Source organism: Rana temporaria, chromosome 8 (genome assembly GCF_905171775.1).
Source record: "Rana temporaria chromosome 8, aRanTem1.1, whole genome shotgun sequence".
NCBI lineage: Eukaryota > Metazoa > Chordata > Amphibia > Anura > Ranidae > Rana > Rana temporaria.
In genome coordinates, this window is record NC_053496.1 from 126,261,651 (window position 1) to 126,289,442 (window position 27,792).

The 27,792-nt window shown below is 43.1% G+C and overlaps 1 protein-coding gene across 1 annotated transcript in view; it reads left to right on the forward strand.

Moving 5' to 3' along the window:
- LOC120910441 (heparan-alpha-glucosaminide N-acetyltransferase-like) overlaps positions 1-27,449 on the forward strand; it is a 468,708-nt gene extending 441,259 nt beyond the window's left edge. The window contains exons 19-20 of the mRNA XM_040322198.1: positions 16,892-17,004; positions 26,335-27,449. Coding sequence (XP_040178132.1) covers positions 16,892-17,004; positions 26,335-26,516 — 295 coding nt within the window. The 3' untranslated portion in view covers positions 26,517-27,449. The remainder of the gene's footprint in view (positions 1-16,891; positions 17,005-26,334) is intronic.
- The last annotated feature ends 343 nt before the right edge of the window (positions 27,450-27,792 follow it).

Sequence of the window (27,792 nt, forward strand, 5' to 3'; positions counted from 1 at the left end):
CGTGATTTGAGAGTGAATTATCAACTCTCCCCCAGTATGCCAATCGTAGTGTCAGGCAAGGGTGGTCCGTGGCACTGTTGAGAGCCATTCAAGGGCAGGCAGATATTTTCCCTGATATGTCACTCTCCAGTTGTCCTTGTCATAGTCCTGCATAGTTATAGTGTTCTTTTCCTTTCCATAACAAGTAAATACACATAAATTAACATTACCATATACAGATATATATACACTGCTCAAAAAAATCAAAGGAACACTTTGAAAACATATCAGATCTCAACGGGCAAAAATCTCATGCTGGATATCTATACTGATATGGACTGGGTGATGTGTTAGGAGAAAAGGATGGCACATCGTTTGATGGAAATGAAAATTATCCACCGACAGAGGGCTGAATTCTAAGACACCCCGAAAATCAAAGTGAAAAAATTATGCAGCAAGCTAGTCCATTTTGCTGAAATTTCATTACAACAACTCAAAATGGTCCTCAGTAATTTGTATGGCCCCCAAGTGCTTGGACAACATCAGGGCATGCTCCTAATGAGACGACGGATGGTGTCCTGGGGTATTTCCTCCCAGATCTGGACCAGAGCATCACTGAGCTTCTGAACAGACTGAGGTGCAACTTGGCGGCACCGGATGGACCGAAACATAATGTCCCAGAGGTGTTTTTTTGGATTGAGGTCAGGTGAGCGTGGGGGGCTATTCAATTGTATCAATTTCTTCATCCTCCAGGAACTTGCTGCATGCTCTCGCCACATGAGGCCGGGCATTGTCGTGCACCAAGAACCCAGGATTTACTGCACCAGCGTAGGGTCTAACAATGGGTCCAAGGATTTCATCCCGATACCTAATGGCATTTAGGGTGCCATTGTGTAGCCTGTAGAGGTCTGTGTTTCCCTCCATATGCCTCCCCAGACCATCACTGACCCACCACCAAACCGGTCATGCTGAACGATGTTACAGGCAGCATAAAGTTCTCCGCTGCTTCTCCAGACCCTTTCACGTCTGTCACATATGCTTAGGGTGAATTTGCTTTTATCTGTGAAAAGCATGGGTGCCTGCCAATTCTGGTATTCAATTGAAAATGCCAATCGAGCTCCACAGAGTTTCCGGCAGTGAGCACAGAGCACACTAGAAGACGTCGGGCCCTCAGGCCACCCCCATGAGGTCTGTTTCTGATTGTTTGGTCAGAGACATTCACAACAGTGGTCTGCTGGAGGTCATTTTTTAGGGCTCTGGCAGTGCTCATCATGTTCCTCCTTGCACAAAGGAGCAGATACTGGTCCTGCTGATAGGTTAAGGACCTTCTACTGCTCTGTCCAGCTCTCCTAGAGTAACTGCCTGTCTCCTGGAATCTCCTCCATGCTCTTGAGACTGTGCTGGGAGACACGGCAAACCTTCTGGCAATGACACGTATTGAGGTGCCATCCTGGAGGAGTTGGACTGCCTGTGCAACCTTTATAGGGTTCAAGTAACGCCTCGTGCTACCAGTAGTGACACTGACCCTAGCCAAATGCCAAACTAGTGAAAAACAGTCAGAGTAGGGAAAAAAAAATTCAGACGCCTCCACCTGAAAAAACATTTCTGTTTTTGAGGTCATCTCATTGTTGCCCATCTAGTGCCCCTGTTGTTAATTTCAATTAATAACAGAAAAGCAGCTGAAACTGATTAACAACCCCCTCTGTATACACCCCTCCCCCTCTGCTACTTAACTGACCAGATCAATATCCCTGAAGTTCTGATTCAAAAGTGTTCCTTTGATTTTTTTTGAGCAGTGTGCATATATATATATATATATATATATATATATATATATATATATATATATATATATATATATATATATATATATATATATATATATATTTTATATATATATATATATATATATATATATATATTTATATTTATATATTTTATTTATATATATATATATATATTGCATTATATGTCACTGGGAGGATATATCTTGGGTTTTATGAATAATGCACTGAGTTGGATTCACAGTCATTGGGCCAGATTCACAAAGAGATACGACGGTGTATCTACAGATACACCATCGTATCTGTGACGTAAACTGGTCCTATCTATGCGCCTGATTCAAAGAATCAGTTACGCATAGATAGGGCTAGATCCGATAGTGTTACAATTTGTTACACTGTCGGATCTTTTTTTCAATTTAAAAATGGCGCCGGGGGCACTCCCGCTGATTTACGATAAATAATATGTAAATCAGCGAGATACGCAAATTCACGAACGTACGCGGACCCGTCGCAGTGTTCTTACGTCGTTTGCGTAGTGGTTTTCTGTCGTATACTTACCCCTTCTTTTATCAGGCGCAGCCAATGTTAAGTATAGCCGGCGTTCCCGCGTCGAATTTGAATTTCCCTACGTCGTTTGCGTACGCCGATTCACGAACACGCGCGTCGCAAGTCCCGCTCACGTCGCAACCACTGACGTCCTAGTGACGTCAGTGGGAGCAATGCACCCTGGGAAATTCCCCGGACGGCGCCTGCGCATTTAAATCGGCGCGGGAACGCACCTGATTTAAATAGTACACTCCCCTAGCCGCGGAATTTGAATTCCGCCGGGGGATTTAGGATCCGCCGTCGCAAGTTTGGAGGTAAGTTGTTTGTGAATTAGCCACTTGCCTCCTAAACTTGCGGGAGCGGATCTTAATTCACATAGAACGAGCGGATCTATAGATCCGCTGCGCTACGTGAATCTGGCCCTAAGAGTCCAGAATTACCCACCATAGTAAATATGGATGAAAGGGATGAAGAGAGGTTCCAAACAATAGAAAACATTTATTACATTCACTAGTTTGTTTGTTGTATAATATAGTTTTTATACAGAACAATATTGTATATTCATGTCATTGTACTAGCTGTAGCATAAGTCCTGCAAGGCATGTTGCAGCTACTTGGCAATAATTTACAGCGCTGTGCTTTAGTAATTGTAAATTCTCCAGGGAAATTGATCCCTCTCGACTTTGGTAACCCTATCATTATGAGCCAGTAAACAGTGTTCATTAGGTTAACAGCAGCAGATATTTCTGTTAAACAGTTGAAATTATATAGTCAGCATTAACTTTGGATACTTTATACATTTTTGTAGACCTCTTAATTATAGCCAAGGAAGAGGTGAGGAATGTCATTACTCTCGGGCCACTTTTCAGGACAACCTGAAGAGCGGGTCCCAATATGCCAATTAAGAAAGATAATTTACACTCAGTCAGGGAGAGTTTAAGAACTAAAGCACTCTCACCGGGCCTAAGACAGGTCTGGCCATAGAAAATAATCATCTGACTGCCCAGTCCCCATCCTCAGCTCTGCAAATGTGACACACCGAGGCTCTTATTTCATGCTGCAAGTCCAGTGATGTCAGACCTGATGTAACTACAGAATTTTTCAGAGAGGTGGGGACCCAGTCCCCAGTGGGAAAGACACACGCAAAGAATTCAAAAATACCAAGAGTTTATAACTATTCCCCACTTTGTCCCCCCCCAAAAAAAGACTATAAATATAAAAGTGCACTTATCCTTAAAAATAATCCAAGAGTGTTTTGTGTTCCTCAATTTAAGAATTGGGGCTGGGGATGTGTTTGTTTGTGTAGAATGTCAAGCTACGAATGGCCCTCCAGGGTTTATAGCCCCGTATACATAAGATGTTGGTTGAATAAGTGCTAGGACTTCTTGCTGTTACTTTGACCTAGGTGCTGCTCAGTTGCAGGACAAGTGGGAAGTAAGAGGCATTTTCATGATGTCCTAAATGTTCTGCCAGTTTGTAATACCCAGGTGGTATTAACCTCTTGACCACCACCCCATGTCAAAAAGACGTCCTCTTTTTAAAGATGGATATCTCGGTAACGGCAGCAGCTGCTGCCACAACCGAGATATCTATCTCTTCAGTGGGCGGTCCTGTACATGATAACGGCGGTCTCCGCGGTGAATTCGCCATGAGATCGCCGTTATCGGTGGTGGGAGAGGGCCCCTCCCGCCGCTCTCCCGCGCCCTCCGCTGCTTACCGGAGTCGTCGGTAGCAGGCGATCGGGTCCATTCGGCAGCTGACTGGGGATGCGAGTGAGGGAAAAATCGCCCCCACCCGTCCCCATAGCTCTGCTGGGCGGAAGTGACGTCAAAACGTCAGTCCCGCCCAGCGTCTTAAAGAAACATTTATTTTTTTGTCATTTGAAAAAATGACAGTTTAAATATTTTTTTTATTTTTTTGCATTTAAGTCTAAATATGAGATCTGAGGTCTTTTTGACCCCAGATCTCATATTTAAGAGGACCTGTCATGCTTTTTTCTATTATAAGGGATGTTTACATTCCTTGTAATAGGAATAAAAGTGATCAATTTTTTTTTTTTTTATTTCAGTGTAAAAAATTATAAACTAAATAAAAATAAATAATAAAACCCAACCACGAGCTCGCGCACAGAAGCGAACGCATACGCGAGTAGCGCCCGCATATGAAAACTGTGTTCAAACCACACAAGTGAGGTATCGCCGCGATCGTTAGAGCGAGAGCAATCATTCTAGCCCTAGACCTCCTCTGTAACTCAAAAAATGCAACCTGTAGAATTTTTTAAACGTCGCCTATCGAGATTTTTAAGGGTAAAAGTTTGACGTCATGCCACGAGCGGGCGGAATTTTTAAGCGTGGGTATCATTTTACTTGGCGTAACATTATCTTTCTCAATATATAAAAAAATTGGGCAAAATTTATTGTTGTCTTATTTTTTTATTAAAAAAAGTGATTTTTTTCCAAAAAAAGTGCGCTTGTAAGACCGCTGCGCAAATACGGTGTGACAAAAAGTATTGCAATGACTGCCATTTTATTCTCTAGGGTGTTAGAAAGAAAAAAAATATATAATGTTTGGGGGTTTTAAGTAATTTTCTAGCAAAAAAAAATGTTTTAGTCTCGTAAACACCGAATCTGAAAAACAAGCTCGGTGGTAAAGAGGTTAAATAGTAGTAATGAGCCATTGTTCAGATGACAAATCTGAACCCTATTGAAGTCAACAAGAGCCAAATCTTATGCCGCGTACACACGATCGGAAATTCCAACAACAAATGTTCGATGTGAGCTTTTTGTCAGCAATTCCGACCGTGTGTAGGCTCCATCGGACATTTGCTTTTGGAACTTCCGATCGTCTGTAGCCAATTTCAACTCACAAAAATAGCACCTAGTCGGGTAAGGGAATCTGGCAGCGTAGCCTTTCGGCTTCATGCCGGGGTCCATACTGCGCTGCACTCGCTCACTGGCCCGGCAGAAGGGGAGGGAGGAGAGAGGAGGAGGGGGCCGAGCTGCTGATGTAATTTGCCATGGCCCAGTCCCATAGAAGTTGGGACAGGGTACCTGTAAAAAAAAAAAGGTTCCCACTCCCTCCTCCCCCCCGAAAGGTGCCAAATGTGGCATCGGAGAGGGGGGGGATTAGATAAGGGGAAGTTCCACTTTTGGGTGGAACTCTGCTTTAATCACCACTAGGTCATTTATTTTTTTGCACTATAAATACATAATAAAAATAGAAAAAAAAATGCATTTCTTTGTTTCTGTTATAAAATTTAGAAAATTAGTAATTTTCCTTCATAAATATTGACCAAAATTTATACTGCTACATTTCTTTTCCTAAAAATAGCCCAAATCAGTGTATATTATTTGGTCTTTGTGAAGGTTCTTTATAAATACATAGGCCCAGATTCAGAAAGATCAGCGTATCTTTCTGCGGGCGTAACGTATCTCAGATACGTTACGCCGCCGTAAATTAGGGCGCAAGTTCCGTATTCAGAAAGAACTTGCGCCCTAATTTACAGCAGCGTAACGTATGTGGTCCGGCGTAAGCCAGCGTAATACAAATGGGGATGATGTGGGCGTGTTTTATTCAAATTTAGTGTGACCCCACGTATTTGAAGTTTTTTTTACGAATGGCGCATGCGCCGTTCGTGAAAGAATCCCAGTGCGCATGCTCGAAATTCCACCGCAAATCGTCAATGCTTTCGACGTGAACGTAACTTAAGTACAGCCCTATTCGCGAACGACTTATGCAAACGACGTTAAATTTTCAAAATTCGACGCGGGAACGACGTCCATACTTAACATTGCGTACGCCTCATAGACCCAGGGGTAACTTTACGCTGGAAAAAGCCTAACGTAAACAACGTAAAAAATTGCGCCGGGCGGACGTACGTTTCTGAATCGGCGTAACTACCTAATTTGCATATTCCTCGCGGAAATATACGGAAGCGCCACCTATCGGCCATCGAAAATATGCAGCCTAAGATACGACGGTGTAAGACACTTACGCCGGTTGGATCTTAGGGAAAATCTATGCGTAACTGATTCTATGAATCAGTCGCATAGATACGACCCCGCAACTCAGAGTTACGACGGCGTATCCGGAGATACGCCATCGTAATTTCGTTGTGAATCCGGGCCATAATCTACAGCAGGGGTGCACAACTTTGTGGCCCGCGGAGCCCTCTGATGTGGCCTGCGACCTCCTGCTCTGGGATGGAATAGAATAGAATACTGTCAGTCAGTTTATTACTAAAATCACAGTGTATATATGGGCATGGGCAGGTGCAGATTTGTTTACCTGCGGGTTATGGGCACTGAGCCATAGACTTCTGTTATTACCTGTGAGTTTGGTGAGCTTCTGAAAGTGTACCAAACCTGCAGAATATAATAGAAGTCTATTGCAAAGTGCAGGAAAGCCAAAAGGTACACTGCGTTGCACCCGCGGTGCGGATAAACCGCAGCGCATCAGTGTGAAAGCAGCCTTGGGGCCCCTTTACAAACGGACAGTCCGATAGTCCGACCAATTGGACCCTTCATTCACCTCTAAGTAGTGGCAGACATAAACCGACTTGTGTCCTACCTCCAATCCGTTCTGCTAAAAAGTATAGTGAGCTGTGTCCTTGTCTGCTTTGCATATGCAGAGCAGACATGGACATGCCATCCACCCGCTCCGCTCATTGTGGCCCGTGACTGGTTACCAAGTCGCTCTTCAAAAGGTTGGGCAACCCTGGTCTACAAGCTATGGTGCCAATCATTGATCTAATTTCATGAGACACTAAGGCCGCGTACACACGGTCGATCCATCTGATGAGAATGGTCCGACGGACCGTTTTCATCGGATCACCGCTGAAGCAGACCGATGGTCTGATGTGCGTACACATCATCAGTTCAAAAACCGATCGTGTCAGAACACGGTGACGTAAAACACACGACGTGCTGAAAAAAACGAAGTTCAATGCTTCCAAGCATGCGTCGACTTGATTCTGAGCATGCGCGGGTTTTGAACCGATGCTTTTTTGTACTAACCATCGGTTTTGACCGATGGTCAGCCGTCCATCAGTTCGATTTTAAAGCAAGTTCTCTCATTTTTGTCCGAAGGACAACAGACTGATGGGCCATACACACGGTCGGTTTGGACCGATGAAGCTGGACTTCAGGCCGCTTTCATCGGTTTGGACCGACCATGTGTACGCGGCCTTACAAGCCAAGAAAGTACAAATACCCCCCAAATGACCTCTTTTTGGAAAGGTATTTAGTAAGAGGCACAGTAATTTTTTTCAAGTTGTAATTTTTTTCCCCCAATTCTTTGCAAAATTAAGATTTTTTTTCCCAAAATTGTCATGTTAACAGGTTATTTCTCTCACATGGCATATGCACACCCCAAAACACATTCTGCTACTCCTCCTGATTATGGCGATAACACATGTGTGAGACTTTTACACAGCCTGACCACATACAGTGGAGCACCATTATGTGTCCTAGGGACATAAATTACACATCTAATTTCCTGACCACCTATTACACTTTTGAAGGAGCACCAGGACAATGGAAAGGCTCACAAAGTGACCCCATTTTGGAAAACAAAAACCCCAACGTATATTCTATGAGGCATTCTATAACGCAACATATATTCTATGATTCTTCTGAACATGTCATTTTTTTTCCCCACAAGTTTTTGGAAAATGTGGAAACAAAAATGAAAACACATTTTTTTTTACACATTTTTTACACATTTTTACAGCACTGACGGCATGGTTGAAGATCCACCGATAGGGTGACACTGATGAGCACTCATGTGCACTATTGGGCACTGCTGAGCACTAATAGGGCACTGTAGTGGCACTGATGAGCACTGTAGTGGTACTGTTGATCACTTTAGTGGCACTGATGGGCACTTTAGTGGCACTGATAAGCACTTACTGATGGCACTGTAGGGCACTGATGTGCACTGTAGGGCACTGATGACACTGCAGGTCATGGATGAGCACTGAAAGGCACTCACTAATGGCACTGACGTGCACTGCAGTGTACTGATAAGCACTCACTGATGGGCACTGTACGGTACTGATGAGCACTGTAGTGGCACTGTAGGGCACTGATGAGTACTGTAGTGGCACCATAGCTCACTGATAAACAGGGTGGCACTGATGGCACTGTGAGTGCACTGTAGGGTACTGACATTCACTGATAAGCACTCACTGATGGGTACTGTAGGGCACTGATGAGCACTGTAGGGCACTGATGAGCACTGTAGTGACACTGGTGGTACTGTGAGGGAACTGTAGGGTACTGACATGCACTGGTAATCGCTCACTGATGGGCACTGTAGGGCACTGATGAGCACTGTAGTGGCACTGTAAGGAACTGATGAGCACTATAGTGCCATAGACTGGTGGCACTGTGAGGGAACTGTAGGGTACTGACATGCACTGGTAATCGCTCATTGATGGGCACTGTAGGGCACTGATGATCACTGTAGTGGCACTGTAAGGAACTGATGAGCACTATAGTGGCACCATAGGGCACTGATGAGCACTGTAGTGGCACTGTGATGGCACTGATGGCACTGTAGTGGCACTGATGGGCACTGTAGTGGTACTGATTTGTTGATAAGTGATCGCTCCATCATTGGATGGAGCGATCACATAGTAAAGGGCCACTGTGATTGGCCCTTTACCCTTGCAAAAAGCACAAGCACAGGAGGCTGTCATATGATGGCCTCTCAGAACTAGCCGGCCGCACTTTAGCCACCATTTGGCTATAGCACGGTCGGCAAGTGATTAATACAAGAATACATTAAAGTATAACTGTTGGCAAAAATGTTTTGGATAAAGTGGGGAGGTATTAGAATGCTTGTCAGTTTTTATTGCTGTCTGTGCCCCTATTAGGGAGATTCACCCTCTCTATTTGTCCTTTTTACCATTATCACTGAAAGTGAAAATAAAAGAAAATCCCAAAATCTTGCAATGGGAACACTAGTTCTAATGACCTGGGGGTTCCCAAGAAATTCTCTCAATTTGCAGGGATTTCCTCTCACTTCATGTTTGGCTATAGAACAGGAAGTGAAGAGAAATCTTCGCAATGGTACAGAGATGGTGGAAAAAAAATCCGGCAGGGGTTATAACCCTCACTTACTCTGTCCAAAATGAAAAAAAAAATTTTTTTTTACCCATACTGTAGTTCTACTTTAAGATAAAAACATGTTTAGGTTTTAGAACCACTTTAAGTCGTGTCCTTTTCAATGAAATAAGAAGGATCAGGATTTAAGTATTCTCCTGTCCCTAAATATGTATGTGTGGCCAACCACCAGTGAATTCCAGATATCACAGCCTTCTCTTCAACGCATCACCCACGTGTCACATGCATAACACCCAGTGAACTATATGCCCTTACCTCCTGGGCTGGACCTTAATAGTCAAGGTCAAACGCACTTTTGCTCCTCTAGGGCTATACTCCAACTAGCTCCTTGCTCCCAGTAACAACCACAGGCACCAGCACATGGACTGGAGCTTTTGTTTGACCTCCACCTCTTGTGATTTGTGCAAGCCCACCCCTCCTTAAACATACAGGGGCACACTGAACACCCAGCAAATCGCACAATGGCTGCAAAGGTGCCAGTGCATTGCCTGACCAATATAACAGTAATACAAAAAAGGTGTCCACTATCCCCACCTATAACTGGCCATTGCAGCAAGTAGCATTTGGCGGCAACATATGATATAAATAAGCCAAGGATAAATCCAAGGAAAGATCCAAGCTTACTCACCAACCAGCCCACTGACAACCGAATCAACCTGTCTAACAGTATGCCTTAAAACAGGGGTTTAGTTTTCAGTGTGTCCCTGTACCTTTAAGAAGGGGTGGGCTCTCTTCAGTCCACATGCCCTTCACCTATCCATCAGAATGCACGTGCTTCTATTGTGGAGTTACTCATTAGCTAGTGATAGGACCACAGATACCAGGGTGCCGTGGCGAGGCTCTGTGTCTTACGCACAGTGGCGGCTGGTGCTCAAAATTTTGGGCGCAAACAAACTGAAAAAAAAACACCATAATTTGCAGCCACTGTGCCCATCAAACGTAGCTACTGTGCCATCAAACACAGCCACTGTGCCCATCAAACGCAGCCACTGTGCCCATCAAACGCAGTCACTGTGCCATCAAATCCTGCCACTGTGCCATCAAACGCAGCCACTGTGCCATCAAACGCAGCCACTGTGCCCATCAATTTAGCCAATGTGCCCATCAAACGCAGCCACTGTACCCATAAATTGCTGCCACTGTGCCATCAAACGCAGCTACTGTACCTATCAATTGCTGCCAGCGTGTCCATAAATTTGCTGATACTGTGCCCATCAATTGCCAGTGTGCCCATCAATTGCCGCTACTGTGCCCCATCAAATGTTGCCATTGTGCCCATCGATTGCTGCTATTGTGCCCCATCAAATGTTGCCAGTGTGCTCATTAATTGCTGATACTGTGCCCCATCAAATGTTGCCAGTGTGCTCATCAATTGCCGCTACTGTGCCCCATCAAATGTTGCCAGTGTGCCCATCAATTGCCACTAATGTGAAAAGTCAAATGCTGCCTGGCACTTACCTGTCTCGCAGCGATGGTGTCCTGCATGTCCTCCATGTGTTCTTCCGTCCTCTCTCAGGCGTTCAATCACAGTGCCTGACGTCTCAGCCAATCAGGTGACAGGTAACAGACCCAGCAACCTGAATGGCTGAGAGGCGGTTCAGTGTTAGCAAAGCGAATTCTTTCGCTTTGCTAACACATCGCTGAGTAAACACCAAACGCACAGCATTGCGCCCGCTGTTCACATTTTTGGGCGCCTATTAGAGCCTTTGGTTCTAATCAGGTGCTCCCAAAAAAAAAACCAGCCGCTGTAATTCAGGTGCCCGGTGCCCGAAAGGGACCGGACACCAAATTAGGGGGTGTCAGCAGTGACCATAGATAGATTCATGCAATGCATGAATCTATCTATGATGATAGAGTGGTGCCAGGAGAGAGAGGGGCGGCACCCAATGCGCCCCTTATGGACGCACCGTTACTGCTTACGCATGTATTTTCAAATGTGTGCAGACTAAACCCCTGTTTAAACGCATAGTGTTAGATAGGTTTATTTGGTTGTCAGCGGGCTGGTCGGTGAGTAAGCTTGGATCTTTCCTTGGATTTATCCATGGCCTTGTTTATATCATATGTTGCCTTCCTATGCTATTTACTGCAATGGCCAGTTATAGGTGGGGTAGTGCACACCTTTTTTGTATTAGTAACACTTTAAGTCATGGGTGCTCAACCTGTGGCCCTCCAGCTGTTGCTGAACTACATGCCTTTGTCTTTGGGAGTTATGCTTTTAAATATCAGCCTTGCAATGCCTCATGAGACTTGTAGTCCTGCAATAGCTGGAGGACCACAGGTTGAGCACTCATGAAACGCAATAAAACTCAAGAAAAATGCCTGGAGACGATATATTCATCACTACCGTCCTCCACATAACAGCGGTGTTCACCGAGCCTCTTTCTCAGGGTCCTAATAGTGCGACCCACATAAAATATGCCACACGGGCAGGCGAGACAATAAACCAAATACTTAGTGGAACAGTTGTAAAATTGTGTGATTTCATAAGTCTTACCGTTCTCAATTAATTGCCTTTGACCATGTTGTACATGTTAAGCATTTGGGATTTTTTACATTTTAACATGTCTTTCAGATGGAACAGAGTAGGTACTGACTCCACATATGACTTGTGATTGGGCTTGATCTTACTGGAAGCAACTTTGCTTTTCCAATTGGAAGCTTTCCTATAGGTCAGGGGTCTCCAAACTTTTTAAACAAAGGGCCAGTTTCCTGTCCTTCAGACTTTAGGGGGGACCGAACTGTGGTCACTGGGAGTGGAAAAGGGCCGAAGGCAGTGGGGAAAAACCAATGCCCTATCGTTGGTGTCAGCAGGAAGAATGGTGTCATTGGTCCCCGTTGTTAATGGTATTGGGAGGAATTGTGCCCCATTATTGCCGTCATTGGGAGGAATTGTGCCCCTTCATTGATGTCATGAGGGGGAATTACACCCCATTGTTGGTATCAGTGGATGAAAGAGTGCCCCAAGGGCCTGATAAAAGCAAGCAAAGGGCCACATCTGGCCCTGGGCCACAGTTTGGAGACCCCTGCTATAGGTGAACAGAGGTTTGAGAGGAATAGCTGTGGATCCTGAAGTAGTATGGACCGATGTTTTCTGATGATACTTTCCATTTTGCGGAGGTGACCGTGAAGCTGAGTGATGAATCTGGTGGTGGTATTATCATTATTAGATGCTACTATGGAAGTCCTTTCGTAAGTCACGTAAAGAGAATATGCATCCTCTATCAGTGTGGGAAGGTAACCCTTTTTTAGGCTTTTAGAAATGAACTCTGTTCAATGTAGTCTTCTACCTCAGTGCAGTTGTCGACAAAATTGGCTTTTTGGAATGTTGTTCATCCACTTAGGGTGGTGTAAGCTATTATAATGTAGGAAGGAGTTTCCTGCTGTGGGCTTCACATTCTTGGCTTTGATGTTGTGATCTCTGTGGCCCAACTCTAAATCTAAGAAGGCTAAAGAATGGGCCTTACCTACGGAAGTAAAGGATGGGCCAAAATCATTGTAGTTACATTGGCCGAAAAAAGCCTGGACTAGGGACTCCGGACCGTCCCAAATGATCACCACATCATCTATGTATCTGCCTAGAACACTGAGCTGAATAGGTGCTGTTGGACCAGATGTAAGAATTTTCCATCAGCCTCGGTATATTTAAGAGAATGAAGTACAGTACCACACGTTTTGGCCATTTGTTCTGGAGAAATTAGGTGTTTGTGGTGGAGGCAGGACATGCTTAGTGTTGCTACATGGACGTATCTCTTAGGCCGCGTACACACGGTCGGTCCAAACCGATGAAAACGGACTGAAGGAACTTTTCATCGGTCCAAACCGATCGTGTGTGGGCCCCATCGGTCAGTTATGCTAAATTTTAGAACTTGCTTTAAAATTGAACTGATGGACGCCTAACCGATAGGTCAAAACATCAGACCATCAGTCAGTTCTCATCAGATGGACTGATCATGTGTACAGGGCTTTACAGACAATGTTCTGATCTGAGTTATGATCCTTTATTCTTGACTGGGTAAACGATAAAGCATAACAAAATTTGGTGTCCTAAATTCTAACCACCTCTCAATCAGTCTATAGGATTTTGTTTAAACGCAGACATCTCTGAAAACGACATCCTATAGGATTTTGCTGAATAAGAATGTAGCACTGGAGATATTTTCATAGGATGCTTAATTTAACTCTTTAATTTTCAGAGTGTTAATTGAGAGACAACGTTGCTATAGATGAGAAGCAGCAGATCACTTCACTTCATCCTTGCCATTCTTACACCCAAGAAAGCATTTGACAGCTTTACAAGAGAAGTGAAAATCAATATGCAGTTACTTACAAGCATTCAGTATGCAGATGGTGTAGGCAGCCCTTCAACTGACAGATAAATGGCTTTTAGGAAGTATTAAAATAAAGTAGGCCAGATGAGTACTATCAAGGAAGAAGTATATGCTAGAAAGGTTCCCTCGTGTGATTTATTTAATTTATATAATGTATTCTCTATGTGCAGCACTTGGAACAATATACTTGGATCTTATCTTTGCATTGTGTGACCCTAAAGTTTGCATCCTAGTTGTGTAATGCAGAGATTCTTTCCTAAATGACATGGCCTATAAACATTGATTTAATGACAGTTCCTTGTTGTGTTAATTGGCTAATTCCTGCTTATGGTCCACTTCATGTACAATGCATGTCTTAATGACCGGTGTGTGTTTTATTTGGGTCAAACTCTTTGTCAGTCTATGAAAACACTGATATTACATTTAGAGGGGCATAGCTGAAATACAGAGATAGATACAGTAGATAGATAGATAGATAGATAGATAGATAGATAGATAGATAGATAGATAGATAGATAGATAGATAGATAGATAGATAGTAATATACAGGTGAATGAGGATTCAGGATCAACAAATGCAGTTATTGATTAACGTAAACAATTATTTTTAACTTCAGCAAACATGAAACCATTTAGCAGAATAGGTAATAAGTCTAGTTACAGGGAATAACTCACTAGTAGTTAACTAAGCAGGTGCTAAGTTGCAATAATGCAATAATGCAAAACAGGTTCGGGATGTCAAAGCACATGCATACACTGCAGTAGGGATGAGCTTTATGTTCGTGTCGAGCATGAGTTTGACTCGAACATTGGCTGTTCGCCCGTTCGGCAAACAGCGAACAATTTGGGGTGTTCGAAAATTCGAAAAGCCGCAGAACACCCTTTAAAAGTCTATGGGAGAATTCTAAAGTGCTAATTTTAAAGGTTAATATGCAAGTTATTGTCATAAAAAGTGTTTGGGGACCTGGGTTCTGCTCCAGGGGACATGTATCAATGCAAAAAAAGTTTGAAAAACGTCAGTTTTTTCGGGAGCAGTAATTTTAATAATGCTTACAGTGAAACAATAAAAGTGAAATATTCCTTTCAATTTCGTACCTGGGGGGTGTGTATAGTATGCCTGTAAATTAGCGCATGTTTCCCGTGTTTAGAACTGTCCCTGCACAAAATGTCATTTCTAAAGGAAAAAAAGTAATTTAAAACTACTTGCGGCTATTCATGAATTGTAGGGTCCCGGCAATACAGATCAAATTAATTGAAAAAAACGGCAGTCCATTACCAGGCCCTTTGTGTCTGGTATGAATATCACTTCTCCTATCCACCCCCGTGCTCTCCAACCCCCTGGTGCCCTGCACTCTCCAGCTCCCCTTTAATGCTCTCCAGACCCCCCCATGCTCTCCTGCCCCCGTGCTCTTTGGCTCTTCCAGTGCTCTCTGCTCCCCTGTGCTCTCTGGCCTCCTTAGTGCTCTTCTACCATGCCTGCCGTCTCTGACCATCTCCTGTATCGTGTCCGCGGCCTCTAAACCTTCTCTTGTATCATGTCCGCAGTCTCTGACCAACTCTTGTATCATGTCCGCAGTCTCTGACTATCTCTTGTATCATGTCTGCAGTCTCTGACTATCTCTTGTATTATGTTTGCAGTCTCTGACCATCTGCTGTACTATGTCTGCAGTCCCTGACCATCTCTTTTAGCATGTTTGCAGTCTCTGACCATCTTCTGTATTATGTCTGCAGTCTCTGACCGTCTCCTGTAGTATGTATGCAGTTTCTAAACCATCTCCTGTAGTATGTCTCTGACCATCTTCTGTACTATGTCTGCAGTCTCTGACCGCCTCCTGTAGTATGCCAGCAGTTTCTGACCATTTCCTGTAGTATGTCTCTGACCATCTCCTGTACTATGTCTGCAGTCTCTTACCATCTCTTGTATCGTGTCTGCAGTCACTGACTATCTCTTGTATCATGTCCGCACACTCTCTGACCATCTCCTGTACTATGTCTGCAGTCTCTGACCGCCTCCTGTAGTATGCCAGCAGTTTCTGACCATTTCCTCTAGTATGTCTCTGACCATCTCCTGTACTATGTCTGCAGTCTCTGACCATCTCTTGTATCATGTCTGCAGTCTCTTACCTTCTCTTGTATCATGTCTACAGTCACTGAGTTCCCACACTTTTTTCCCAGGACTTGAGCCCTGCTCTCAAGCATCTGGCTCTGCAGGAAGGGTGGACACAGCAGCCCTCCCCTGGACACTCACCCTCAAGCACCGGTTCACACACAGATCTTCTGGCTGACTCAGGCTCTTCCATTGGTGGGACCAAACTATTTAAATGTAATCATATGCCCATTGTAGACGTATGGGCATCCTGGTACCCTGCCAGGGTCTAAATAATATTATAACCAAGAATTCTCGACCAGGCAGGTTGAAGGGCTCCACTGGTTTTGCGTAATGCAGAGAAAACTGGCTTTTCAGTTTCGTCATTGTTTTCTAAAGTCTGTTTTGGGGCCTGGAGATTTCTAAGAATCAATTCAAAAGCATTACTCACCACCCAGTCTGGAACCATTATATCTTTCCCATATTGATAGAATCTCTCTACTTTTAGTTTTCCTAATGCTGGAGCAGTCGGTAGGTACAACCACCACATCTTGTATGCTCTGAGGAAGAATGCATAGTTATAGTCTACTTTAATGATTTCCAGCTGATGACAAATTGTATGACCTGCACAAGCATGAGGGTTATTTTGTTCAGTTTTCCATTTAAATTAATCTTTTTGTTCTAAAAGCACCAAGAAAATACAAATGTTGAATACATTTGCATGCTAAAGTCTCTTCAAAATTCTGTTCTTTTTTGCCTCTACTGGAAAATATATGTGTCATCGTAGGACAAGCAAAAGTCAGACAGATTACTGGCCATTTTCCAAGGGGTGGAAACACAAGTCATTTTACATTACGTCATAAATAAAAATTGGCTTCAGACAAGACAATGTGAGCATCCCTGACACTGCTGTGTTTCTTCTACTACCTCATTATAGCATCCCAATTTCTGAAGCTGGCTTTGCTTTAGATAACAGAATGAGTAGGTGTTCCTGACAAAGTGTACTTTGGTTACCTAATGTTATGCTTTTTGTTGTTGGCAGGTCTCTGTCCTTCGTCACCACTCTCAGCTGTTTCTCCTTCCTCCTCCTTAGCCTTATGTTTTATGTGATTGATGTGAGACACTGGTGGGGAGGACAGCCATTCATCTACCCAGGTATAATATCCATGTGCTCTTCCACTGGACAATAATTCCATGACATCAGTGTAACATGCATTTTTTTATATATATGATTTAAAAGGGAGATATACAGTATCCAGTATATACACTGTATATACATGGCATGTCTGAAGATGTTTGCTACAAACAAAGAAAATAACTATTGAGAAAGACATTTTTGGGAGTGCAGTGACTCGTTGGTATGGTATTGCAGTGGGAAATTGGAGCCTGTTCCCAGCACCCAATACACAAGATTTGCAGTCCACCCTTTTTCCTTGTTGACATCGCACTTTTTTTGGAAAAAAAATCACTTTTTTTAATTAAAAAATAAGACGGCAATAAATTTGGCCCAATTTTTTTATATATTGTGAAAGATAATGTTACGCCGAGTAAAATGATACCGAACATGTCAAGCTTAAAAATTGCGCCCGCTCGTGGCTTGGCGTCAAACTTTTACCCTTAAAAATCTCGATAGGCGACGTTTAAAAAAATTCTATAGGTTGCATTTTTTGAGCTACAGAGGAGGTCTAGGGCGATAATTATTGCTCTCGCTCTAACGATCGCGGCGATACCTCACTTGTGTGGTTTGAACACCGTTTTCATATGCGGACGCTACTCACGTATGCGTTCGCTTCTGCCCGCGAGCTCGTTGGGACATGGTGCTTAAACATTTTTTTTTTATTTATTTTTTTTATTTTTTTTATTATTTTTTTAAAAAAATTGATCACTTTTATTCCTATTACAAGGAATGTAAACATCCCTTGTAATAGAAAAAAGCATGACAGGTCCTCTTAAATATGGGATCTGGGGTCAAAAAGACCTCAGATCTCATATTTCGACTTGAATGCAAAAAAAAAAATGTAAATTTTGCCATTTGAAAAAATGACAACAAAAAAATGTCTCTTTAAGACGCTGGGCGGGACTGATGTTTTGACGTCACTTCCGCCCAGCAATGCTATGGGGACGGGTGGGGGCCATCTTGCCCTCACTCGTATTCCCACACAGCAGGCTGAAGCACCCGATCGCCTCCGCCGCTACCGATGGCTCCGGTAGGCGGTGGAGAGCGGCAGGAGGGGGGGGCCCCTCCCACCGCCGATAACGGTGATCTTGCGGGGAATCCGCTGCGGAGACCACCGTTATCTTTTACAGGACCGCTCACACTTAAGATGGATATGTCGGTTGTGGCAGCAGCTGCTGCCGTTACCGAGATATCCATCTTTAAAGTGCCGCCATATATAGTCGTAAGGCGGTCGGGAAGTGGTTAAATAGGGCTGTTACAGATTATAATTTTCGTGTTCGATTAATCGATTTTTTTAAATCGATTAATCTACTAATTTCCATTAATTATATCGCACATACAGATCCAATACTTTTAGCTGATCTCCTTGCAGGCTGATTCCCAGTGCAGCTACCAACCAATGGAAAAATGGATAGCAGGATACAAAAAACACACAAAGGCAGCGCTCGATGGGAATAGCATTAAAACTTTTATAGTCTTCAAGTAGGTAACAAAATAAATATTGCACTGGAGATAAAATCGATGTAGCTACATAAACTGTAAAAATGGTGCGAGTAATACCAAACAGTAGCAAAAGCAGTCATAAAAACATGTAGCTAAGTATGATACTGGTATAAAAATGTGTACAACGATACCACTATTGAATCCAGATGAGGAGGGGATAATATCAGTCTGTCAGCATGTAGATGTTCTGTGAAGGAAACTATCACAACTCCCAGCCCCGCCGGTGTCCTTGACATCACCGGATCTCTGACGGAACTCCCTGAAGACCCAGAAGCCGGCGGAGAGGTGATTACTGATCAATAGAATTTTGATCGATCAAAAAAATTAACGATTAATCGAGGAATAATAGTTAATTTCCACAGCCCTATATTTAAATAAGAAAAGCAGCACATGAACCATAAATATGCATAAACATTGAACAGCAGGCAAGAGATATGAAATTATTAAGCTGCCAAAAGTTCCCTTTTCACCTAATGTGCATGAAAAAAGTATATGGGACTGATATCAAAATTTTCGTTGACACATGAGAAAAGCGGGAATTCTGTTGAGTAATTCCAACTTTTATTTTTTCTCATTGATGTCTTATATATGTTTATGCTAAATTAGCTTAACTGTTGTCTGCAGCTAGCAAAATAAACTTAAAAGCTACGTCCAATCAAAATGACTTTTAGCCTAGGTTCACACTGCTGCGAATTCAAAACCGCGGTAAAATGCGCGATTTTACCGCGATTTCGCGGCTGCGATTTTGCCGCGATTTTGGCCGCAATTTAATGTAAATCGCGGCCCGAAATCACAAAAAGTAGTACAGGAACTACTTTTTGAAATCGCAGATGCGGCGTCGCACTGATTAGGACAGTGCCATTGCCGATAATTGCCGCCGATTTGAGATGCGATTTGACATGTCAAATCGCATCTCAAATCGTTCCAAATCGTACCCAGTGTGAACCAGGGCTCAGTTTTTCATGGACAATGGAGTGTTAAATATTATCAGTAATTAAACTTTGTACAGACAGATAAACCTGTTGATAAATCATTGACTTTGCCCATTTCTAAAGTAATTTTTTTCCCCGTACAAGTCAATGTGAATGTGAAAGCAATGAGGCAGCTCAAGGCAACTTGATGGAACTTCTTGGGCAACTCCAAAGGAAGTTATAGGAACTCAAAAGTCAAAACAGCCCAGAAGCACCTGAAAGCAAAACTTGCAAGTGAAATTGACTAGCTTCTGAAATTGAAGGCTGTCTACAGAAACGCAAAAAAAGGCCTGAAGCCTGAGAGGGTTCTTCCAGCATCCACCAAAAAACTGAACTGTCAGCTTCGGATGGACCCTTTAGTCACCCCACCCCATGCAATTTAAACACCTTGGCCCAGATTCACAAAGCACTTATGCCGACGTATCTACAGATACGCTGCGTAAGTGTAAATATGCGCCGTCGTATCAATGCGCCGGACTCTGATAACAAGATACGCCTGAAAATAGGCTTCATCCGACCGACGTAACTTTCCTACACCGGCGTATCGTGGACTCATATTTACGCTGGACGTAGGTGGTGCTCCCATTGATTTCCTATTCAAATATGGAAATGAGGGAGATCCGTCGATTCACGAACGTACTTGCGCCAGGCGCATAATATACGCGGTTTGCTTAAGTCGTACGTCCGACATAAAGTTAGTCCCCATATATGAGACGCAACTCATGCTAAGGTATGGACCAGGGAACACAGCCATCGTATTTTACGTCGTTTACGTAGTACGTGAATAGGGCTGAGCGTAGGTTACGTTCACATCGTAGGCAGTGATCGGTCGTATCTTAGGGAGTAGTTCCGACATGATTCTGAGCATGCGCACAGGGATACGTCCACGGGGACGGCGCATGCACCGTTCGTTTTAAGTACTTGTATGGCACTCGGCCCATCATTTGCATGGGGTCACGCCTCATTAGCATGGCTCACGCCCACTTCCACTTACGACGGCTTACGCCAAGGGAACCCAGCACAGTTTGGGAGGCAAGTGCTTTAGGAACTCGGTGCTTGCCTCTCTGCGCTGCTTCGGCGTAGCGTATATTAGATATATGTGATGTACGTGCCGATGTATGTGAATCCGGGCCCTTATGCCTTGTACACACGATCAGGCTTTTGCGCGGCCAAATCACAGAATCACATGTTCTATATCTAAACTCCAACGGAATTCATCGGAATATCCAATTAAATAACTCTGATGGGGCTACACACGATCGGAAAGTCCGTCTGGCCTTTTCCATCGGAAATTCCCGAGCGTGTGTACAAGGCATGACAGAAACATTTGCCTTTTCTTGATTAAAAGAACAAAGGGCTGGATTCAGGTACATCCGCGCATTTTTACGGCGGTGCCGCCGCCGTAAGTCAGTGAGGCAAGTGCTGTATTCACATAGCACTTGCCTCCTAAGTTACTCCTAAGTTATCGCGGCGTATCGTAAATGGGGCCGGCGTAAGCGCGCGTAATTCAAATGAGGATGAGGGGGCGTGTTTTATGTTAATTATTGGTGACCTGACGTGATTGACGTTTTTCCCGTCCGTGGAATTTCCCAGTGTGCATTGCTCCAAAGTATGCCGCAAGGACGTCATTGCTTTCGACATGAACGTAAATTACGTCCAGCCCCATTCGCGAACGACTTAACGACGTAAAAAATGCAAAATTCGAAGCGGGAACGACGTCCATACTTAACATTGCGTACGCCTCATAAGAGCAGGAGCAACCTTACGCCGAAAAAGCTTAACGTAAACGACATAAAAAAATAGCGCCGGTCGTACATACATTCGTGAATCGGCGTATCTAGGTCATTTGCATATTCTACGCCGAAAACAACGGAATCGCTACCTAGCGGCCAGCGTAAATATGCAACTAAGATACAATGGCGTAAGAGACTTACGCCGCTCGTATCTTAGCTTAATTTAAGCATATCTGGTTTCCAGAATACGCTTAAATTTACGACGGCGTACATTCAGAGTTACGACGGCGTATCTACTGATACACCGGTGACTTGTCCTCAATGTTCCCCTATGGGGGAAGTTCCTTTACTGACTGCGCAGGCGCAAACTTCCCGACGGAAATATTCGAACCTCCCCGTGGATTGGAGGATGTTAAAAAAAGAGCCAGGAGGCTGAGCGAGCGAACCGACTGGCCACTTACCTCAAAATCCACGTCGCCCTGGATGCCGGCCGCCGTTTGGGGATTTCCGTCAGCAAGTTTGCACCTGCGCAGTGCTTGAAGGAACTTTCCCGATAGCTGGAACCATCTCAGCGCATCAGTTCGTGCATGCGCTGGAACTTCCATGATACCTGGAACCAGCACGGCAGATCACCGGCGTAACTCTCTCTGAATCTAGCCCAAAGTGTTTTCTAAAAACAAAATAAGTAATTTCTATTTATTATTATTATTATTATTATTATTATTATTATTATGCCAATACAAATGCGCATCGCTTTACAAAAAAAAAAAAAAGAGACAGTACAGTTACAATCAGGGGTTAGGAGAGCCCTGCTCATGAAAGCTTGAAATCTAAAAGTGAAGGACAAGTGATACAAAAGGTAATAAGCATCATTTTTATTTTAGCTTTGATGGTAAACCTTGTGAAGTAGTTGACCATTTTCAATGCAAGCATCATACAGAAGGAGGGACAAAAAGACAGACGTGATTTTTGACCCTCACGGCTCATCCTTTTCACCAAACAGTGACACTGACACATTAACAAAAGAGACATATGCTTTCCAAAGTCCATGCTTCCCACCATAAGATGACACAGGGTGCTGACAGCGTGACATCAGATGAACACTTTACTCCTCAGGGTTACACACTAAATAGATGAAGCGTAGAGTCTATTTATTCAGCTTCTTCTAATGTAAATGAAGAACCATATGCAGCCCCAGCTCACACCCACACAAACCAATATTTCATTGCCTCTTGTCTTCTGGTTTTGGCATAGAGCAGTGGCTATATCACTCCTAGCACAGACAGCCCCTGAAAGGACTCTTCAAACTAAAATGTATTCAGATTGATGAACTGCGCAGTCCTGGTCTATTGTACGCTAACATCACAAATATGCATGGCAGTTTCTACAAATGCTGCTAAAATAAAATAATTTTTACTTACGTCCATTGTGGTCACTCACAAGCAACAGATTAACAAAAAGTACCCAGTGTTTTATTGATAAGATATGTTGAAGTTGTTACAGGCCTATAGCATATTACTGTAAGAAATTGTTAAATTTAACAATAAGGTCTAATTCACATGTCCTATAACAGCGATAGCGAACCTTGGCACCCCAGATGTTTTGGAACTACATTTCCCATGATGCTCATGCACTCTGCAGTGTAGTTGAGCATCATGGGAAATGCAGTTCCAAAACATCTGGGGTGCCAAGGTTCGCCATCACTGGTCTATAAGGTCCAGCAGAGGATTCCTGTGGAAAGCATGTTCTGGACATCAGATTCTGGTGGCTGAAATCACAGGTGTTTGTGGATAGTGTTGCTCACGAATATTCGCATTGCGAATATTCGACTCGAATATAGCATATTCGAGAAATCGCGCTATATTTCGAATTTCGCGGTGAATATTCGCAATTCCGAATATTCGCATTTTTTCAATTTGATTTTTAAAACAGATCACATCCTATCGACGTCTAAAAGCATTGCTGGTATGATTAGAGACCCTGGGCCGAGTAGCTAAGCTGAGGCGATCCTTTTATGTTGCCAAATTGAAAAAAAAAAAATTGCGATTTTTCGCTATTGCGAATGCGAAAATGATTGCGAATTTTCGATAACTGTGGTAGGAGAACTCTGATTGTCTCTGATGCAAAAGGGGGGGCTTTGTGTATGTTTCTGTTATGAATATTTGTATGTTTGATATTATTATTTTTTGTAAGAAGGAAAAAATTGCGCATACCTTAAAAAAAGGGGAGAATACAGCAGCAACTCAAAAATGTTATACAACATAATTTAATACAAGACAGAAAATGGAGTCGCTCTACAAGAATAAAAAATATGTCTAGTGACAAGACATGTGGGCAAATTATAAAATAAGCAAGCGCAAATAACTTGTGAAATACACAGTGAAACAAATATATAAAGAAATATAGTCCCAATAATAGAAAAATAATCTTTCATAAAAATGTCTTTGATATGTGAAGTGAAAAAAAGTCCAAAGCATGCAGCATGAACGTGTTCAATCTTCAAGGTGTTTGATTGACAAACGGCTGTGACAGATGGATAGAGTAAAGAATCACCACCAATGCAAAACACTTTTTATTTTCTATTGTAAAATATCAAGAATATTCTGAGCCAATCAGAGTGCTCCTTCTGCATTTGCCGAATATTCGCAATTATTTTGTATTGTAAAATATCAAGAATATTCTGAGCCAATCAGAGTGCTCCTTCTGCATTTGCCGAATATTCGCAATTATTTTGTATTGTAAAATATCAAGAATATTCTGAGCCAATCAGAGTGCTCCTTCCGCATTTGCCGAATATTCGCAATTATTTTGTATTGTAAAATATCAAGAATATTCTGAGCCAATCAGAGTGCTCCTTCCGCTTTTGCCGAATATTCGCAATTATTTTGTATTGTAAAATATCACGAATATTCTGAGCCAATCAGAGTGCTCCTACAGCATTTGTCGAAATTGCGCAGTAAATATCGCATTCGCATGTTGCGATATTTCGATAAAATATCACGAATATTCTGAGCCAATCAGAGCGCTCCTCCAGCATTTCTCGAAATTGCGCAATAAATATCGCATTCGCATGTTGCGATATTTCGATAAAATATCACGAATATTCTGAGCCAATCAGAGCGCTCCTCCAGCATTTCTCGAAATTGCGCAATAAATATCGCATTCGCATGTTGCGATATTTCGATAAAATATCACGAATATTCTGAGCCAATCAGAGTGCTCCTACCGCAGTTATCAAAAAATCGCAATTATTTTCGCATTCGCAATAGCGAAAAATCGCAATCATTTAATTTCGATAAAATATCACGAATATTCGAATTTAGCGAATATATCTCGAATATTCGAATATATATTCAAGATATATCGCGAAATCGAATATGGCATATTCTGCTCAACACTATTTGTGGACAGCTGTGGCAGAGAAGCCCATACAAAGCAATGACAGCTGTCCATCGCTGTTCACATTTATCTGTTAGGGACAGAATGCAGGCAGATTGTGTGCAGGACCAGTCACCTATACCTAGCCGCAGGTAATCGCTGGATGTACAGATGCATGCGACAAGCAAGCAGATGGCCACAGCTATTGTCAGCCTGTCATTGCTTTGTACATAATTCGCAGGTCACAGCTGTCAGCTGTAGCAACCTATGATTTCAGTCAGCAAAATCTGCAGATTCTGCAAATCTGCAGATCTGCATGAACAGAAATAATTTAGACGATCCTGATTGAAGGACGTGCACAGACAGATACGTTTATGAGGCACTGGCTGAATATCCAGCAGTCTATTAAAACCTTCTTGATTAGGACAGGTGTGCACTGTAGCATAGCAGAGACGTGATCTGTGGCGCTGACCAACAACCATTGTGTATCAAAAGACCAGGATGACCATTGCAGCCAGCATTTAATACCATCATGCATACACTGTTTAACTGACTACAAGCAGGGCCGGTCTTTGGGGTGTGCGAGCAGGGCACCATGGGCAACAGGGGCGCTGTGCGCAGGGCTAATCCTAGGCGGGGGGGTGCCACAAGATTAGCTCGCACAGGGCGCCTAAACACCTAAGGCCGGCCCTGACTACAAGCATGAACTGAGGGCATCTTAAGGTTATTGTGGTGTATGGAACAGCTAGCAGACACTTTTTTACATCTCAGTACAAATTCTGTCATGGAAGGTGTTCAACTATAGCGAGGTGACTAGTAGATCGCGGTCTGGGCTTAATGACCCACCATTCCAGAGCATCAAACGAGTGCAATGCAGAAAGACTACTTGTAAAGTTGGAGCTGTAGTAGTGAGCAAGAGCAATAAGCCGATGCCTCTTCTCTAGGGCTGGCTTCTGTCCCATGCAGAGTGGCCCTATTTACTTAAATGGGTCATGATTGGCAGACGGTAGCCTGCACCAAACGTAACAGGGGGCTTAATTCCTGCTGCTGTGCACACCTTTTGGCTGCTGCCTCAGTAGCTAAAGGGGATATGGATCGGGACAGTAAAACTGCAACTCAACCGCAGAGTTTTACGCGTGAACGAGCCCTGCTGTATGCACTTAAGGGCTCATTCACAGGTGCAAGTACTATTGCTCCTCTAAAAAGGAATCTGAATATGTTTGACAGGTGGTGAGGAGGAGATATTTTGCCTCCTCGCCACTTGATTTAAACCCATGATTGCCGTGCAATGCACGTGATTGCCACACGGTTGTACGGCATTTGCAGGTTTTGAACTGGTGTGAAAAAGTGACACTGTGCCCTGTGATCTTTGACTTTTCCCGTGTTGCTCAGGTAGATCTCTACCTCTTTCATGTTGCCTACCCTCATGGTAGGCATGTTGCCTACCCTCATGTTGCCTACCCTCATGGTATACTATAGTATAACAGCTATAATTTAATATTGTATTGTCTAAGATGTAATTTTCCCCAAACTTAACATTTCCAGTTTTCTAATGCTTTCAGCCGCATTACCATTTTTTTTGCAGTGAAAGTAAAATCTTTTTGTTGAAATATATAGTGCTTGTTTTTTACTTGCTTAAATCATTTCAGACAGTATTGGTATGTGCCCACAATGTGACTCAATGCTGGCTTATACTTATTATGCTGTATTCTCTGATATTCAGGAATGAATTCAATCTTTGTCTACGTTGGACACTCACTTCTAGCTATGTATTTCCCTTTTAACTGGGAGGTGAAGGACTCCAAGTCCCATTATGAGCTCCTCGCACAAGATCTGTTGGGAACTTCCATCTGGGTGCTTGTAGCTTACCTCCTCTACAGGCAGAAATTCTTCTTGAAGATCTAAAGGACTAACCTAGTTGGTAACACTGTAACAATCATTTTTGTTTTTTAATAACACTGTAACAACATGCATTGTTTATGATAGAATTAATAAAGGTTACACACACCTATAAAACCTTTCTGCAAATCTCAGCTCAATCCTACTGTAAAAAAAAGTTGGCAACTGAAGTTCCAGTGTAACAATGTGTTCTCTGAACACAATCTGTATAAAAGAACTTGACCAACATAGCATGCCTTGGATGGTTGCTGTATCCTTGCAAATGATAATTTTATCTGTCTGCACCTGAAAATAAACTCAGAAACGCGATGAAATGACATCAGAACAAGATGTAAAAACAGAGGTCCACTTGACATATTAGTAATGAAAAAAACAATGGCATGGGCCAGAGAGCAGCAGTATACAAATCAATACAAAAGGTCCCTGGCACACGTACAAGCTAGCTAGGAAAAAAATATTTGCAAATACACGTGGAATTCACTTTGCCACGTTAGCGCACCTCTGATATATGTGGTTCCTAGCTCTAAAGTAAAATTTAAATTGAAGTTCCACACCACTGCTAGGAGGTCCAGACACAACTTTATTCCATTCAAAGTCATTGGTACAATTAAAATTATCTACAGCGTTTCGGAGGTCCAAGAGCGCCCCATTCATCAGAGCTTGATTGACAACAATGTGAACAAACCAAAAGTAAAATAGGCCTACAATGGTATTTTTTTTCCAATGTGAATTACAAACACAGGCTTTTTCAGCAGCTTGGTTGGCTTCCACAACTTTCCTAACTCTAAACTATTTGGGTTCTGAGCTATGGGTCTTATACAGCAATGCACAAACTGACAGCAGGCTCACCCGAACGTAGACCTTTCAACCTTAAATGTACAGCAACACACTAGAAGCCCAGACAGAGCCTTTACAAGGCAGCTGGAGCAAATATATTAAAGTGGAGGTTCACCCGAAAACTTAATTTTTAACATTAGATTGAGGCTCGTTTTGTGAAGGGGAATCGGGTAGTTTTTTTAAAATCGAAGCAGTACTTACCGTTTTAGAGAGCGATCTTCTCCGCCGCTTCCGGGTATGGGCTGCGGGACTGGGCATTCCTATTTGATTGACAGGCTTCCAACAGGCTTCCGACGGTCGCATACATCGCGTCACGATTTTCCGAACGTAGCCGAACGTCGGTGCGCAGGCGCCGTATAGAGCCGCACCGACGTTCGGCTTCTTTCGGCTACTCGTGACGCGATGTATGCGACCGTCGGAAGCCTGTCGGAAGCCTGTCAATCAA